Source organism: Scyliorhinus torazame, chromosome 12 (genome assembly GCF_047496885.1).
Source record: "Scyliorhinus torazame isolate Kashiwa2021f chromosome 12, sScyTor2.1, whole genome shotgun sequence".
Lineage (NCBI taxonomy): Eukaryota > Metazoa > Chordata > Chondrichthyes > Carcharhiniformes > Scyliorhinidae > Scyliorhinus > Scyliorhinus torazame.
The window spans coordinates 5676407-5691983 of NC_092718.1; the positions used below are offsets into that span (position 1 = coordinate 5676407).

General features: G+C 51.4%; 1 protein-coding gene across 5 annotated transcripts in view; it reads right to left on the reverse strand.

Annotated features, from left to right (window-relative positions):
- Positions 1 to 15577, reverse strand: part of dennd4a (DENN/MADD domain containing 4A) — a 241784-nt gene that overhangs the window by 35243 nt on the left and 190964 nt on the right. For all 5 annotated transcript variants that reach the window (XM_072470324.1, XM_072470323.1, XM_072470320.1 and 2 more), the window contains 2 exons: positions 14986 to 15141; positions 2546 to 3732 (listed from right to left, as the gene is read on the reverse strand). In XM_072470324.1, the coding sequence (XP_072326425.1) occupies positions 2546 to 3732; positions 14986 to 15141 (1343 nt within the window). The remainder of the gene's footprint in view (positions 1 to 2545; positions 3733 to 14985; positions 15142 to 15577) is intronic.

Genomic DNA, 15577 nt, shown 5'->3' on the forward strand with positions numbered 1-15577 from the left:
ATATTAGGCGGGAACTGAAGAACATAGATTGGGGGCGGATGTTTGAGGGCAAATCAACATCTGACATGTGGGAGGCTTTCAAGTGTCAGTTGAAAGGAATTCAGGACTGGCATGTTCCTGTGAGGAAGGATAAATACGGCAATTTTCGGGAACCTTGGATGACGAGAGATATTGTAGGCCTCGTCAAAAAGAAAAAGGAGGCATTTGTCAGGGCTAAAAGGCTGGGAACAGACGAAGACTGCGTGGAATATAAGGAAAGTAGGAAGGAACTTAAGCAAGGAGTCAGGAGGGCTAGTAGGGGTCACGAAAAGTCATTGGCAAATAGGGTTAAGGAAAATCCCAAGGCTTTTTACACGTACATAAAAAGCAAGAGGGTAGCCAGGGAAAGGATTGGCCCACTGAAGGATAGGCAAGGGAATCTATGTGTGGAGCCAGAGGAAATGGGCGAGGTACTAAATGAATACTTTGCATCAGTATTCACCAAAGAGAAGAAATTGGTAGATGTTGAGTCTGGAGAAGGGTGTGTAGATAGCCTGGGTCACATTGAGATCCAAAAAGACGAGGTGTTGGGTGTCTTAAAAAATATTAAGGTAGATAAGTCCCCAGGGCCTGATGGGATCTACCCCAGAATACTGAAGGAGGCTGGAGAGGAAATTGCTGAGGCCTTGACAGAAATCTTTGGATCCTCACTGTCTTCAGGGGATGTCCCGGAGGACTGGAGAATAGCCAATGTTGTTCCTCTGTTTAAGAAGGGTAGCAAGGATAATCCCGGGAACTACAGGCCGGTGAGCCTTACTTCAGTGGTAGGGAAATTACTGGAGAGAATTTTTCGAGACAGGATCGACTCCCATTTGGAAGTAAATGGACGTATTAGTGAGAGGCAGCATGGTTTTGTGAAGGGGAGGTCGTGTCTCACTAACTTGATAGAGTTTTTCGAGGAGGTCACTAAGATGATTGATGCAGGTAGGGCAGTGGATGTTGTCTATATGGACTTCAGTAAGGCCTTTGACAAGGTCCCTCATGGTAGACTAGTACAAAAGGTGAAGTCACACGGGATCAGGGGTGAACTGGCAAGGTGGATACAGAACTGGCTAGGCCATAGAAGGCAGAGGGTAGCAATGGAGGGATGCTTTTCTAATTGGAGGGCTGTGACCAGTGGTGTTCCACAGGGATCAGTGCTGGGACCTTTGCTCTTTGTATTATATATAAATGATTTGGAGGAAAATGTAACTGGTCTGATTAGTAAGTTTGCAGACGACACAAAGGTTGGTGGAATTGCGGATAGCGATGAGGACTGTCAGAGGATACAGCAGGATTTAGATTGTTTGGAGACTTGGGCGGAGAGATGACAGACGGAGTTTAATCCGGACAAATGTGAGGTAATGCATTTTGGAAGGTCTAATGCAGGTAGGGAATATACAGTGAATGGTAGAACCCTCAAGAGTATTGAAAGTCAAAGAGATCTAGGAGTACAGGTCCACAGGTCATTGAAAGGGGCAACACAGGTGGAGAAGGTAGTCAAGAAGGCATACGGCATGCTTGCCTTCATTGGCCGGGGCATTGAGTATAAGAATTGGCAAGTCATGTTGCAGCTGTATAGAACCTTAGTTAGGCCACACTTGGAGTTTAGTGTTCAATTCTGGTCGCCACACTACTAGAAGGATGTGGAGGCTTTAGAGAGGGTGCAGAAGAGATTTACCAGGATGTTGCCTGGTATGGAGGGCATTAGCTATGAGGAGCGGTTGAATAAACTCGGTTTGTTCTCACTGGAACGACTGAAGTTGAGGGGCGACCTGATAGAGGTCTACAAAATTATAAGGGGCATAGACAGAGTGGATAGTCAGAGGCTTTTCCCGGGGTAGAGGGGTCAATTACTAGGGGTTTAAGGTGAGAGGGGCAAGGTTTAGAGTAGATGTACGAGGCAAGTTTTTTTACACAGAGCGTAGTGGGTGCCTGGAACTCGCTGCCGGAGGAGGTGGTGGAAGCAGGGACGATAGTGACATTTAAGGGGCATCTTGACAAATATATGAATAGGATGGGAATAGAGGGATACGGACCCAGGAAGTGTAGAAGATTGTAGTTTAGTCGGGCAGCATGGTCGGCACGGGCTTGGAGGGCCGAAGGGCCTGTTCCTGTGCTGTACATTTCTTTGTTCTTTGAACCCGGATCCCTGGTGCTATGAGGCAGCAGTGCTAACCACAGTGCCACCGTGCAATATGGTTCAAGGAACCAGCCCCAAATCAAAGGAAGAGAAAGGTTTATCACACAGTGAATGGTTAAGGTCTGGGATGTACTGTCTGAGAGTGTGGAGGAGGCAGGTTCAATCGAGGCTTTCAAAAGGGAATTGGATCATTATCGGAAGTGGAAAAATGTGCAGGGCGACAGGCAAAAGGTGTGGAAGTGGCAATGGGTGAATTGTTCCTTCAGAGTCGGCACAGATGCAATGGGTTGAATGACCTAATTCTGTGCTGTAACCATTCTCTGATCAATGATTCATTTAAAATGCTCCGCCTCATTTTAAAATTCCCAAAGTACAAAATCTTACCGTATCATTATCCTTGATGGGCACAGCATATGTTGCCAACTTGCTGTACCACTTGCTTGCCTTTTCTGCCACTCCCTTCCCAGCAGAGAACATGCTGTGTTTTAGCACATCAAAAGTGGGTGGTCGTAATGAGTCCAATGTAAAAGGGGGTGGCGACATGAGAGATAAAGCTCCACCTGTCTCTCGAACTCCCATTCTTTTGTTGCTACTTGGAGAATATGGTGGTGAGGACCAGAGCCTGTCTCTTTGCTTGACATTGAATTCTCCCTTTGCATGCGGTTGAAATGTCCTGGACCGACAGAGCCCCGTTGTTTTGGGGGAGCCTGCTGGAAGGCTAGACCTCCTTGACCCCTTTCCTACAGGCAAACTTTTGCAATTAGATGATGCCGCACTATCATCATCAGTTTTTGAGAAATCTATGCTGGGTGTGCGACTCGTCAAGGGACTGCTCATGGAATCCATGTACATCTCTATTTCTTCAGCCAAGTTTCGCCGAGCTGAAGGAGTGAAAAGACATTTATCGTAGTCTTCCTCCTCTTCTTCCTCCTCTTTCTCCTGATTGGTTTCCGCTACTAGAAGAGAAAGTGGGTCATACCCTCTTTGGACGCCTCTTCTTTCTGCTAGTTTGATCCCTGCTCCTACACTCATACTCCTCCGCAACTGCTTGGGCGGCAGCCCTCGCCTCGGATTTTGGTTAGATTTCCCATTCGACTTTCCATAATCAGGCTCACCGTCCAGATCTTCCAAGTCAAAGATAGCAGGAGAGTCCGTTTTATCATCCTCCGCATTGGCCGATGTTTCATCCAAGTCATATGGCGTGTCTTCGTCACTCAGTTCCTTTTCTAGATTTAAGCTCACCTGTTGGTGCGTGTGCCTGGGTTTGCCAATCTCCAGCGTGTTTGGTCTTGTGGCCATTTGTAAAGCTTTTGATAATATTTCAGCGTCAGCACCCAATTTTTCTGCAATTTTCCTGGGGTCAGTGTCCATACTTCCTCTGTGCATCATAAGCCCCGCAAAAGCATCACCACTACGACTGCGGTTCCGGCCTCCCCACACCATTTGTTCCTTCAAGCCAGGCTCCATAGCGCTCTTGTGCCTCTTGCGTAAACTGTCACCATGTACGCGTGCAGGATCAGAATATGCAGCATTATCAAAAGGTGTCGGAAACAGCAATCCTGCCGCATTTTCTGTAATCAGACATGAAATATTTTCAATCAATTGGAAGTTCAGTAAATGTAATTTATTTGAACTACCAGATTCTGATCAATGTTTTTAAAAATTCCTTTCCTGGTTTATACCACTGCAGGTCGACAGGGCAGAAAGCAACTTGCTTCTAAGCTTTTGGTGATACAATAGAATCACAAGCTGCTGCTTCCTTTTCGCACCTTAACCTGTTTGCTGATAATCGCAAAAATTGCAACTTACGAGGAGTTACATACACAGCTTGCATTCCTTTCATACTCCATTTGGAATAACTAACTCGGCAGGAGTGTGGGAACCAAGAGGAAACATTAGCAAGGAATACCAGGATGCACAAAATACTGTGACGGACAGAAAGCACGTGTATAGCGAATAAGGTAAGGGAAGTTGGAGTAAGGCAGAAAGTAATGAAGTCTAAATCAGGATTACTGTGCATGTGCATGAATGCATGAAGTACAGTGAATAAGATTGGGGAGTCATACAGGTGCAGATTGCGTTCTGGAAATATGATGTTGTGGCGATAACAAAGACCCCGTTCAAGAAAGTGGTAAACACTCCTGGGTACAAGGTGCTCAAAAACAATGGGAGGTGGCGGGATTGGTGAAGGAGAGCATTGCAGTGCTGGAGAAAGAGGATGTCGGAATGTTCCAGGACAGGATCAATTTGGAGCTAAGGAATAAAAAGGCTGCAATGACATTGCTGGGTGTAGTCTAACAACCACCAAGTGGGTTGGAGGTAGAGGAACAAATCTGCAGGGAAATTACAGAGAGATGCAAACATTAGAGAGTAGTTATAATGGAGGACTTAATTACCCGAATGTAGACTGGGATAATGGTAGTGTAAAGGGCAGAGAGGGGTAAAAGCTCCTAGATTGTGTTCAGGACAATTTCCTACAACAGTTTGTCCAGTCATAAATCATAGAATTTACAGTGCAGAAGGAGGCCATTTGGCCCATCGAGTCTGCACCGGCTCTTGGAACGAGCAACCTACTTAAGCCCACACCTCCACCCTGTCCCCGTAACCCCACCTAACCTTTTTTGGAACACAGCCAATCCACCTGACCTGCACATCTTTGGAATGTGGGAGGAAACCGGAGCACCCGGAGAAAACCCACGCACACACGGGGAGGATGTGCAGACTCCGCACAGACAGTGACCCAGCGGGGAATCGAACCTGGGACCCTGGCGCCCAGTTCAACAAGAAGGATGCACTGTTGGTCCTTGTTCTTGGAAATTAAGGCTTGGATTCTCCGCCACCCGCTGCCAGCAGTGAGGTCCCCGATGCAGCGGAGAATCAAACAATCGGGATCGGCGACGCAATGCCGCTCAGCACTGCCGGCGGGATCGAGGTTTGCGCCTGCACGCTAGCGGGAGAATGTAAATAAATGCAAATGGGTGTAAAAAAGGTAAGTGCATTCCAATCACTAAATGCAATCCAATCATTCAAGCGTGCGATTGCAATACACTTACTGCTCTTTGATGTGGTTGATGTTTGTAAACACTGGGGTTCAGCACTTAAGAGTCACTCATCCATGAAGGGAGATGAATGAAACAAGGCTGCAGCTGTTTTGTGGAAGCTGTCAATCACAGCCCACTACTGGAAATGAATGAATGGCTTGTAGCTAATGGATCTGAGGAGTTTAAACACAGGTCACAGCTGTTCTTGCAGGAATGGACAGGTTGAGTTCCAGGTAAGTGTTACAGCTGTAATTTATTTTACTGCCCCTGTCTGGACTGCTCTCTAGCTTCCAGACAGGGGTCTCCTTTCTTGGGGCAGAGGGGGATGTCCCTTTAGTCAGGGAGTCTCTGTGGGGGCCCCAGTAGTTAGGTGGTCCCTGGGGGGGTCTCCCTATTAAGGGGGTCAATGGGGGGTGGGATGTCTCCCAATTAATGGGGTCGCTGGGGGGGGTCAGGTCACTCCATACTTGGGGGTAGGTGGTGGGGGGACACCCTGGAAATCTGGGGGTGGTGGGGGGCTGCTTTGCATTGTGGGGGGGGTGTAGGTGGTGAGGAGGCACCCTGGAAATCTGGGGGTGGGGGGGGGCTGCTTTGCATTGTGGGGAGGGTGGGTCGCTCGACTTCACTCAAAATGGCGGCCCGATACCTTGTATTCCGAGGGATACCGAATAGCGTTCCGATTTGCGTTCGCAAATCGGTGGTATTCTCCTCCGGCGGGAGAAAATAGGGAGGGATTCTCCGCTTACTGACGCTGAAACCGCAAAACGCGACCGGGTAGAGAATCCCATTTGACGCCGAAATCGGGGGATGTGCCTGTTTTCGGATGCTCCGCCCCATCCAAAATGGCATCATCGGTGAGTACGGTGCACGCCATTGGGACGGCCTCAGGCCGTCACCTGAGGCCCTCCCCTGATGCTCCGCCCCCGATGGACCGAGTTCCCGACGGCGTGGGACACGTTTGCTCTGAGTTTTCATCTACCTCGTGTGGCGGCTGCGGACTGCGTCCAGCGCTGCCGCGGTCGGGGGGGGGGGGAGCCATTCCGCTGGCTGAGGGGGGCTTAGGTGGGGACTGGGAGGACAGGTGGGGGGTGGTCCAGGGGTGGCGAGGGTTAGGTACAGGAGGCACTATCTGGCAGGTCATGTCCACGCGTGGCTGGCACCATGTTGTTCTCCCTCCCAACAGCACAGTGGGTATACCTACACCTCAAGGCTGCAGCGGTTCCAGAAGGCAGCTCACCACCACCTTCTGAAGGGCACTGGGTGTGGGAATAAATGCTCGTCTAACCACATCCCGTAAATGAATTTTCTTTTTTTTAAATGGCTGAGTTATTAAATGAATACTTTGCATCTGTCTTTACCAAGGAGATAGGTGCCTACTCAGGACATTGTGACAGTCAAGGAAACTCTGTCACTAGAACGGTTTAAAATTGATTCGGAGGAATTGTTGAAGAGACTGTCGGTACTGAAAGTTGACAAGTCACCGGGACCGGATGAAGTGCATCCAGGGATATTGAAGGAAGTGAGAGTGGAAATTGCAGAGGTGCTGACCATAATCTTCCCGTCTCCTCGAGACTCAAGGGAGGTGCCAGAGGGCTGGAGAATTGCAAATGTTACCCCCGGTTCAAAAATAGTTGGAAGGATCAGCCCGAGTAATTACCGACTAGTCAGTTTAACATCAGTGGTGGATAAGCTTCTAGAAACAGTTATTTGGGAAATAAATTAGCAGTCACGTGGAAAAATGTGGGTTGATTAGAAAAAGCCAACATGGATTTCTCAAGGGGAAATAGTGTTTAACTAACCTCTTGGAGTCCTTTTGAGGACTTAACAGAAAGGGTTGATGAGGGTAATTTTGTTGGTGTGATATACAGGGACTTCCAGAAGGTATTTGAAATAGTGCCACACAATAGACTGGTGAGAAAAGTTATTGTTCATGGAATAAAAGGGACAGCAACGTGGATATAAAATTGGCTGAATAATAGGAAGCAGAGAATAATGGTCCACGGATATTTCCGGGCTGGAGGAATGTTTGTAGTGGAGTTCCCCAGGGGTCCTTGCTTTTCCTGATATATATTAGTGATCTCGATCTTGGGTGCAGGGGAAAATTTCAAAGTTTGTGGATGACATAAAACTTGGAATTATTGTAAATTATGAACAGGACAGTGTAGAATTTCAAAAGGACGTAGACAAGTCAGTGGAGTGGGCGGGTAGGTGGAGTGGGCGGGTAGGTGGAGTGGGCAGGTAGGTGGAGTGGGGGCGGGTAGGTGGAGTGGGCGGGTAGGTGGAGTGGGCGGGTAGGTGGAGTGGGCGGGTAGGTGGAGTGGGCGGGTAGGTGGAGTGGGCGGGTAGGTGGAGTGGGCGGGTAGGTGGAGTGGGCAGGTAGGTGGAGTGGGGGCAGGTAGGTGGAGTGGGCGGTTAGGTGGAGTGGGCAGGTAGGTGGAGTGGGCGGGTAGGTGGAGGGGGCAGGTAGGTGGAGTGGGCAGGTAGGTGGAGTGGGCAGGTAGGTGGAGTGGGCAGGTAGGTGGAGTGGGCAGGTAGGTGGAGTGGGCAGGTAGGTGGAGTGGGCAGGTAGGTGGAGTGGGCAGGTAGGTGGAGTGGGCAGGCAGGTGGAGTGGGCAGGTAGGTGGAGTGGGCAGGTAGGTGGAGTGGGCAGGTAGGTGGAGTGGGGGCAGGTAGGTGGAGTGGGGGCAGGTAGGTGGAATGGGGGCAGGTAGGTGGAGTGGGCAGGTAGGTGGAGTGTGCAGGTAGGTGGAGTGGGCAGATTGGTGGAGTGGGCAGGTAGGTGGAGTGGGCAGGTAGGTGTAGTGGGCAGGTAGGTGTAGTGGGCAGGCAGGTGGAGTGGGCGGGTAGGTGGAGTGGGCGGGTAGGTGGAGTGGGCGGGTAGGTGGAGTGGGCAGGTAGGTGGAGTGGGCAGGTAGGTGGAGTGGGCAGGTAGGTGGAGTGGGCAGGTAGGTGGAGTGGGGGCAGGTAGGTGGAGTGGGTGGTTAGGTGGAGTGGGCAGGTAGGTGGAGTGGGCGGGTAGGTGGAGTGGGCAGGTAGGTGGAGTGGGCAGGTAGGTGGAGTGGGCAGGTAGGTGGAGTGGGCAGGTAGGTGGAGTGGGCAGGTAGGTGGAGTGGGCAGTTAGGTGGAGTGGGCAGGTAGGGGGAGTGGGGGCAGGTAGGTGGAGTGGGGGCAGGTAGGTGGAGTGGGGGCAGGTAGGTGGAGTGGGGGCAGGTAGGTGGAGTGGGGGCAGGTAGGTGGAGTGGGCGGGTAGGTGGAGTGGGCAGGTAGGTGGAGTGGGCAGATTGGTGGAGTGGGCAGGTAGGTGTAGTGGGCAGGCAGGTGGAGTGGGCGGGTAGGTGGAGTGGGCGGGTAGGTGGAGTGGGCGGGTAGGTGGAGTGGGCAGGTAGGTGGAGTGGGCAGGTAGGTGGAGTGGGCAGGTAGGTGGAGTGGGCAGGTAGGTGGAGTGGGCAGGTAGGTGGAGTGGGGGCAGGTAGGTGGAGTGGGGGCAGGTAGGTGGAATGGGCAGGTAGGTGGAGTGGGCAGGCAGGTGGAGTGGGCAGGTTGGTGGAGTGGGCAAGTAGGTGGAGTGGGCAGGTAGGTGGAGTGGGCAGACAGGTGGAATAGGCAGGTAGGTGGAGTGGGCAGGTAGGTGGAGTGGGGGCAGGTAGGGGGAATGGGCGGGTAGGTGGAATGGGCGGGTAGGTGGAGTGGGCAGGTAGGTGGAGTGGGCAGGTAGGTGGAGTGGGGGCAGGTAGGTGGAATGGGCGGGTAGGTGGAGTGGGCGGGTAGGTGGAGTGGGCAGGTAGGTTGAGTGGGCGGGTAGGTGGAGTGGGCAGGTAGGTGGAGTGGGCGGGTAGGTGGAGTGGGCGGGTAGGTGGAGTGGGCAGGTAGGTGGAGTGGGCAGGTAGGTGGAGTGGGCAGGTAGGTGGAATGGGCGGGTAGGTGGAATGGGCAGGTAGGTGGAGTGGGCAGGTAGGTGGAATGGGCGGGTAGGTGGAGTGGGCAGGTAGGTGGAGTGGGCCCGTAGGTGGAGTGGGCAGGTAGGTGGAGTGGGCAGGTAGGTGGAATGGGCGGGTAGGTGGAGTGGGCGGGTAGGTGGAGTGGGCGGGTAGGTGGAATGGGCGGGTATGTGGAGTGGGCAGGTAGGTGGAGTGGGCGGGTAGGTGGAGTGGGGTAGGTAGGTGGAGTGGGCGGGTAGGTGGAGTGGGGGCAGGTAGGTGGAATGGGCGGGTAGGTGGAGTGGGGGCAGGTAGGTGGAGTGGGCAGGTAGGTGGAGTGGGCAGGTAGGTGGAGTGGGCAGGTAGGTGGAGTGGGCAGGTAGGTGGAGTGGGCAGGTAGGTGGAGTGGGCAGGTAGGTGGAGTGGGCGGGTAGGTGGAGTGGGCGGGTAGGTGGAGTGGGCGGGTAGGTGGAGTGGGCGGGTAGGTGGAGTGGGCAGGTAGGTGGAGTGGGCAGGTAGGTGGAGTGGGCAGGTAGGTGGAGTGGGCAGGTAGGTGGAGTGGGCAGGTAGGTGGAGTGGGCAGGTAGGTGGAGTGGGGGGCGGGTAGGTGGAGTGGGGGCGGGTAGGTGGAGTGGGCAGGTAGGTGGAGTGGGCAGGTAGGTGGAGTGGGCAGGTAGGTGGAATGGGCGGGTAGGTGGAGTGGGGGCAGGTAGGTGGAGTGGGCAGGTAGGTGGAGTGGGCAGGTAGGTGGAGTGGGCGGGTAGGTGGAGTGGGCGGGTAGGTGGAGTGGGCGGGTAGGTGGAGTGGGCGGGTAGGTGGAGTGGGCGGGTAGGTGGAGTGGGCGGGTAGGTGGAGTGGGCGGGTAGGTGGAGTGGGCGGGTAGGTGTAGTGGGCAGGCAGGTGGAGTGGGCGGGTAGGTGGAGTGGGCGGGTAGGTGGAGTGGGCAGGTAGGTGGAGTGGGCGGGTAGGTGGAGTGGGCAGGTAGGTGGAGTGGGCAGGTAGGTGGAATGGGCGGGTAGGTGGAGTGGGCAGGTAGGTGGAGTGGGGGCAGGTAGGTGGAATGGGCGGGTAGGTGGAGTGGGGGCAGGTAGGTGGAGTGGGCGGGTAGGTGGAGTGGGCGGGTAGGTGGAGTGGGCGGGTAGGTGGAGTGGGCGGGTAGGTGGAGTGGGCGGGTAGGTGGAGTGGGCGGGTAGGTGGAGTGGGCGGGTAGGTGCAGTGGGCGGGTAGGTGGAATGGGCAGGTAGGTGGAGTGGGCGGGTAGGTGGAGTGGGGGCAGGTAGGTGGAGTGGGCAGGTAGGCAGATGAAGATCAGTGCAGAAAAGTGAGTTGATGCATTTTGGTAGGAAGAACACGTCCGAGACAATATAAAATAAGGTGTATAATTCTGAAGGGGGTGCAGGAGCAGAGGGTGTTGCCCGGACTTGTGGAGAGAGAGCAGTTAATAAAGCAGAGAGTAAGACAGCTGGATACGAATATACGGAGGCTGCTAGGGGTAATGATGATGCCCCCACCAGAGGGGGAAGCGGAGATAGTGGTGGCGATGAATGCCGAGAAAGCATTTGATAGAGTGGAGTGGGATTATTTGTGGGAGGTGCTGAGGAGATTTGGTTTTGGGGAAGGGTATATCAGGTGGGTACAGTTGCTGTATAGGGCCCCGAGAGCGAGCGTGGTCACGAATGGACGGGGGTCTGACTATTTTCGGCTCCATAGAGGGACGAGGCAGGGATGTCCTCTGTCCCTGTTATTGTTTGCACTGGCGATTGAACCCCTGGCAATAGCATTGAGGGGTTCCAGGAAGTGGAGATGAGTACTCAGGGGGGGAGAAGAACACCGGGTATCTCTGTATGCGGATGATTTGTTGCTATATGTGGCGGACCCGGCGGAGGGGATGCCAGAGATAATGCGGATTCTTGGGGAGTTTGGGGATTTTTCAGGGTATAAACTGAACATGGGGAAAAGTGAGTTGTTTGTAGTGCATCCAGGGGAGCAGAGCAGAGAGATAGAGGATTTACCGTTGAGGAAGGTAACAAGGGACCTCCGGTACTTGGGGATCCAGATAGCCAAGAATTGGGGTACATTACACAGGCTTAATTTAACATGGTTGGTGGAACAGATGGAGGAGGATTTCAAGAGATGGGACATGGTGTCCCTGTCATTGGCAGGTAGGGTGCAGGCGGTTAAAATGGTGGTCCTCCCGAGATTCCTTTTTGTGTTTCAGTGCCTCCCGGTGGTGATCACGAAGACTTTTTTCAAAAGAATCGAGAAGAGTATTATGAGTTTTGTGTGGGCTGGGAAGACCCCGAGAGTGAGGAGGGGATTCTTGCAGCGTAGTAGGGACAGGGGGGGGCTGGCACTACCGAGCCTAAGTGAGTACTACTGGGCCGCCAATGTTTCAATGGTGTGTAAGTGGATGGGAGAAGGGGAGGGAGCGGCGTGGAAGAGATTGGAGAGGACGTCCTGCAGGGGGACTAGCCTACAAGCAATGGTGACGGCGCTGTTGCCGTTCTCACCAAAGAAATACACCACAAGCCCGGTGGTGGTGGCTACATTGAAAATTTGGGGGCAGTGGAGACGGCATAGGGGAAGGACGGGAGCTTCGGTGCGGTCCCCGATAAGAAACAATCATAGGTTCGTTCCGGGGAGAATGGATGGGGGATTTGGAGCATGGCAAAGAGCTGGGGTAGTACAACTGAGAGATCTGTTTGTAGATGGGACGTTTGCGAGTCTGGGAGCGCTGACGGAAAAATATGGGTTGCCCCAAGGGAATGCATTTCGGTACATGCAATTGAGGGCTTTTGCGAGGCAACAGGTGAGGGAATTCCCGCAGCTCCCGACGCAGGAGGTGCAGGATAGAGTGATCTCAGAAACATGGGTGGGGGATGGTAAGGTGTCGGACATATACAGGGAGATGAGGGACGAGGGGGAGATCATGGTAGATGAGCTGAAAGGGAAATGGGAAGAAGAACTGGGGGAGGAGATTGAGGAGGGGCTGTGGGCTGATGCCCTACGTAGGGTAAACTCATCGTCCTCGTGTGCCAGGCTAAGCCTGATACAATTTAAGGTGTTACACAGGACGCATATGTCTGGAGCACGGCTTAGTAAATTTTTTGGGGTAGAGGATAGGTGTGCGAGATGCTCGAGAGGCCCAGTGAATCACACCCACATGTTCTGGTCATGCCCGGCACTACAGGGGTTCTGGGTGGGGGTGGCAAAGGTGCTTTCGAAGGTGGTGGGGGTCCGGGTCGAACCAAGCTGGGGGGTTGGCTATATTTGGGGTTGCAGAAGAGCCGGGAGTGCAGGAGGCGAGAGAGCCTGACGTGTTGGCCTTTGCGTCCCTAGTAGCCCGGCGCAGGATATTGTTAATGTGGAAGGAAGCCAAACCCCCGGGTGTGGAGACCTGGATAAACGACATGGCAGGGTTTATAAAGTTAGAACGGATTAAGTTCATGTTAAGGGGTTCGGCTCAGGGGTTCACCAGGCGGTGGCAGCCGTTCGTCGATTACCTCACAGAAAGATAGAGGGAATGGAAAAGAAGTAGACAACAGCAGCAACCCGGGGGGGGGGGGGACTCTCAGAGATGTTATTGTATATGTATAATATGTATAGGTATTTCTTATAGGTAATTGTATATTGGATTGTTGGATTGTATTTTTGGAGAGTATTTATTTTGGACAAGGCAGTTGCCATTCAGTTTTGTTTTTGTTTATATATTATTTATTTATTTGTTTAAAACTGGCCACTGTTATTTATATTGCTTTATTGTTGTGTAAAAGAAACACTACGTACTGTTATGTTTGGCCAAAAATCTTGAATAAAATATATTTAAAAAAAGAAAAATAAAGCAGAGAGTATTCTGGGCTTTATTAATAGGGGCAGAAAGTACACAAGCGAGGAGGCTTTGGAGCGGGTGCAGAGGAGATTTACCAGAACGTTGCCTGGTATGGAGGGAAAATCTTATGAGGAAAGGCTGATGGACTTGAGGTTGTTTTCGTTGTAGAGAAGAAGGTTAAGAGGAGACTTAATAGAGGCATACAAAATGATCAGAGGGTTAGATAGGGTGGACAGTGAGAGCCTTCTCCCGCGGATGGAAGTGGCTGGCACGAGGGGACATAGCTTTAAACTGAGGGGTAATAGATATAGGACAGAGGTCAGAGGTAGGTTCTTTACGCAAAGAGTAGTGAGGCCGTGGAATGCCCTACCTGCTACAGTGGTGAACTTGCCAACATTGAGGGCATTTAAAAGTTTATTGGATAAACATATGGATGATAATGGCATAGTGTAGGTTAGATGGCTTTTGTTTTGGTGCAACATCGTGGGCCGAAGGGCCTGTACTGCGCTGTATCGTTCTATGTTATACTGAACTTATAGACACTAGTTAGACCTCAGCTGGAATATTGTGCTGGGTGTCACACTATAGGAAGGATGTGAACACATTGGAGAGAGAGCAGGAGAGGTTTACAAGAATGGTTCCAGGAATGAGAAACTTCAGTGGTGAGGGTCGATGGGAGAGGGAGAGACTGTATTTCTTGGAGAGGAGAAGGCTGAGAGGAGATTTGATAGAGATGTTCAAAACCTTGAGGGTCAGAGTAGATAGGGAGAAACTGTTTTCGCTTGTAAAATGATCAAGAACAAGGAGGCAGAGATTGAAAGTGATGTGCAAAAGAAGCAAACGTGATGTGAGAATACCTTTCACACAAAGCGTGGCTTGGGTCTGGAATGCATGGCCTGGAAGTGTGGTAGAGGCAGACTCACTCGAGGCATTCAAGAGGGCATTAGATGATTACTTGATTAGAAATAATGTTTCACAGTATGTGGAAAAGGCAGAGCTTGTCCTGACGCTGGGCCAGAATAATAGAACCTTGAATGCCACTTTGCAGTAACTCAAAAGAACATGTAAGCATCTGTGTTAAAGATGCACTTGTGACTGTTCATCCATCACATTCACATAAACTATTCCAGATTTTTTGCCAGCTTTCAAATCTGTCTTGCAGCGTAAACCAGACAAATTTGGCAGAATAGTGACTTGTTCACAAGCACATATGGACTCCTGGAATATAAACAGGAGGTAAAATATCTATCATAATATTTGAGGCCAATCTCAAAAATAATTCAGCATTCTTACTTTGCCTGTACCAGCAGACAATAAAATTGTTTCACCTGTAGGTGCACAGGAGTAACTAATTATCGGATAATTTAGAAAGTTATAAGCACAGAGAACGATAATCTCCAAGTCTAACTCCTAGTTATAAACATGCTCTGGAGGGGGGAGTGGCAGCCCTAGCCCCTGCCTCACTGATCGCCCAGCGGAGAATTCTGCTAGGTTGGAGGTCGGCAGCGGGGGGGGGGGGGGGAGCAGATAGGAAGAGGGGGGACAGATGGGAAGAGGGGGTACAGATAGGAATAGGGGGTAACGGATAGGAGGATAGGGTGTAGGAAGGGGGGGGAACAGGGGCCGTGATGAAAGGGAGCTCAGATACAGCAGATGAGACTGGGAGGAAGGCCATTCACCAGAGGGGGACACAGATCCCACCCACACATGGAAAACTCGAGGAGGCGGACCTCGAAAACTCAATGGGAGAAACAGAACCACACACATCCCCCCTCCCCCACTTTGTCAAAGCAAGTGTAAATATAAAGGAAGTACAGAGTTCTGGCTCTGATTGCAAGTACAAATGTAAATAAGATAATGCGGGCACTGGAACCTGGGTCACAGGAAAGGTGACAACCTGCTGTACAGTTGTTTATGAAGTTGCTGTTTCTTGATTTTTTTTTTCTTTTGTGTTTTTGTCAATGGCTCCTGTGTATAAATCTTGTTCCTAAATGTTAAAAATCCCAATAAAAATAAACATATTCTGTGATTCCACACCATTGCTTCCCTCAGAGCTCGGATTAGGTTCCGCACTGTCAAAGCTGCAGTTCATCTTTACGATTCTGGTCACAGGTTTTGAGTCAGTTCTGCTTCCTTGAAAATCCAAATGGGACAGACAATCTCCACTGCCCTTTGCACTTTCATTCTCCGATACTGGAAGCAATGTAAGAAACAAATTATTGATTAATTATGTGATACCCATGAACAGCTAAACAATTTCCTTTCATTTGTGACTGCATCACTTTACGTCTTTTTAAACCAATTTTCTTCCCTCTGCGAGGTTGGGAATCACGCACCCTGCTCCACGTGTTCGTGTGACTTGAGCAAACATTCTGCATGCAGCCAGCTCTAATTGGCCATTCGGCCAATGCGGACCTCAGCTAACGTTCCGAAACGTGTACACCGGCAGGCGTTGTGGATAGCGATCCAGACTTATCCTTTTCCTAACCCGGTGGAGCTAAGGCCAACTGAAAGAACTTAAATAAGCTACTACAGCATGTCCCAGGGAACCCTGCAGCCTGTATAATCTAGATATACACTAATTTTACCAAACAAAGCATTATTAATCAGGTGGGTACGGTCACAGCTC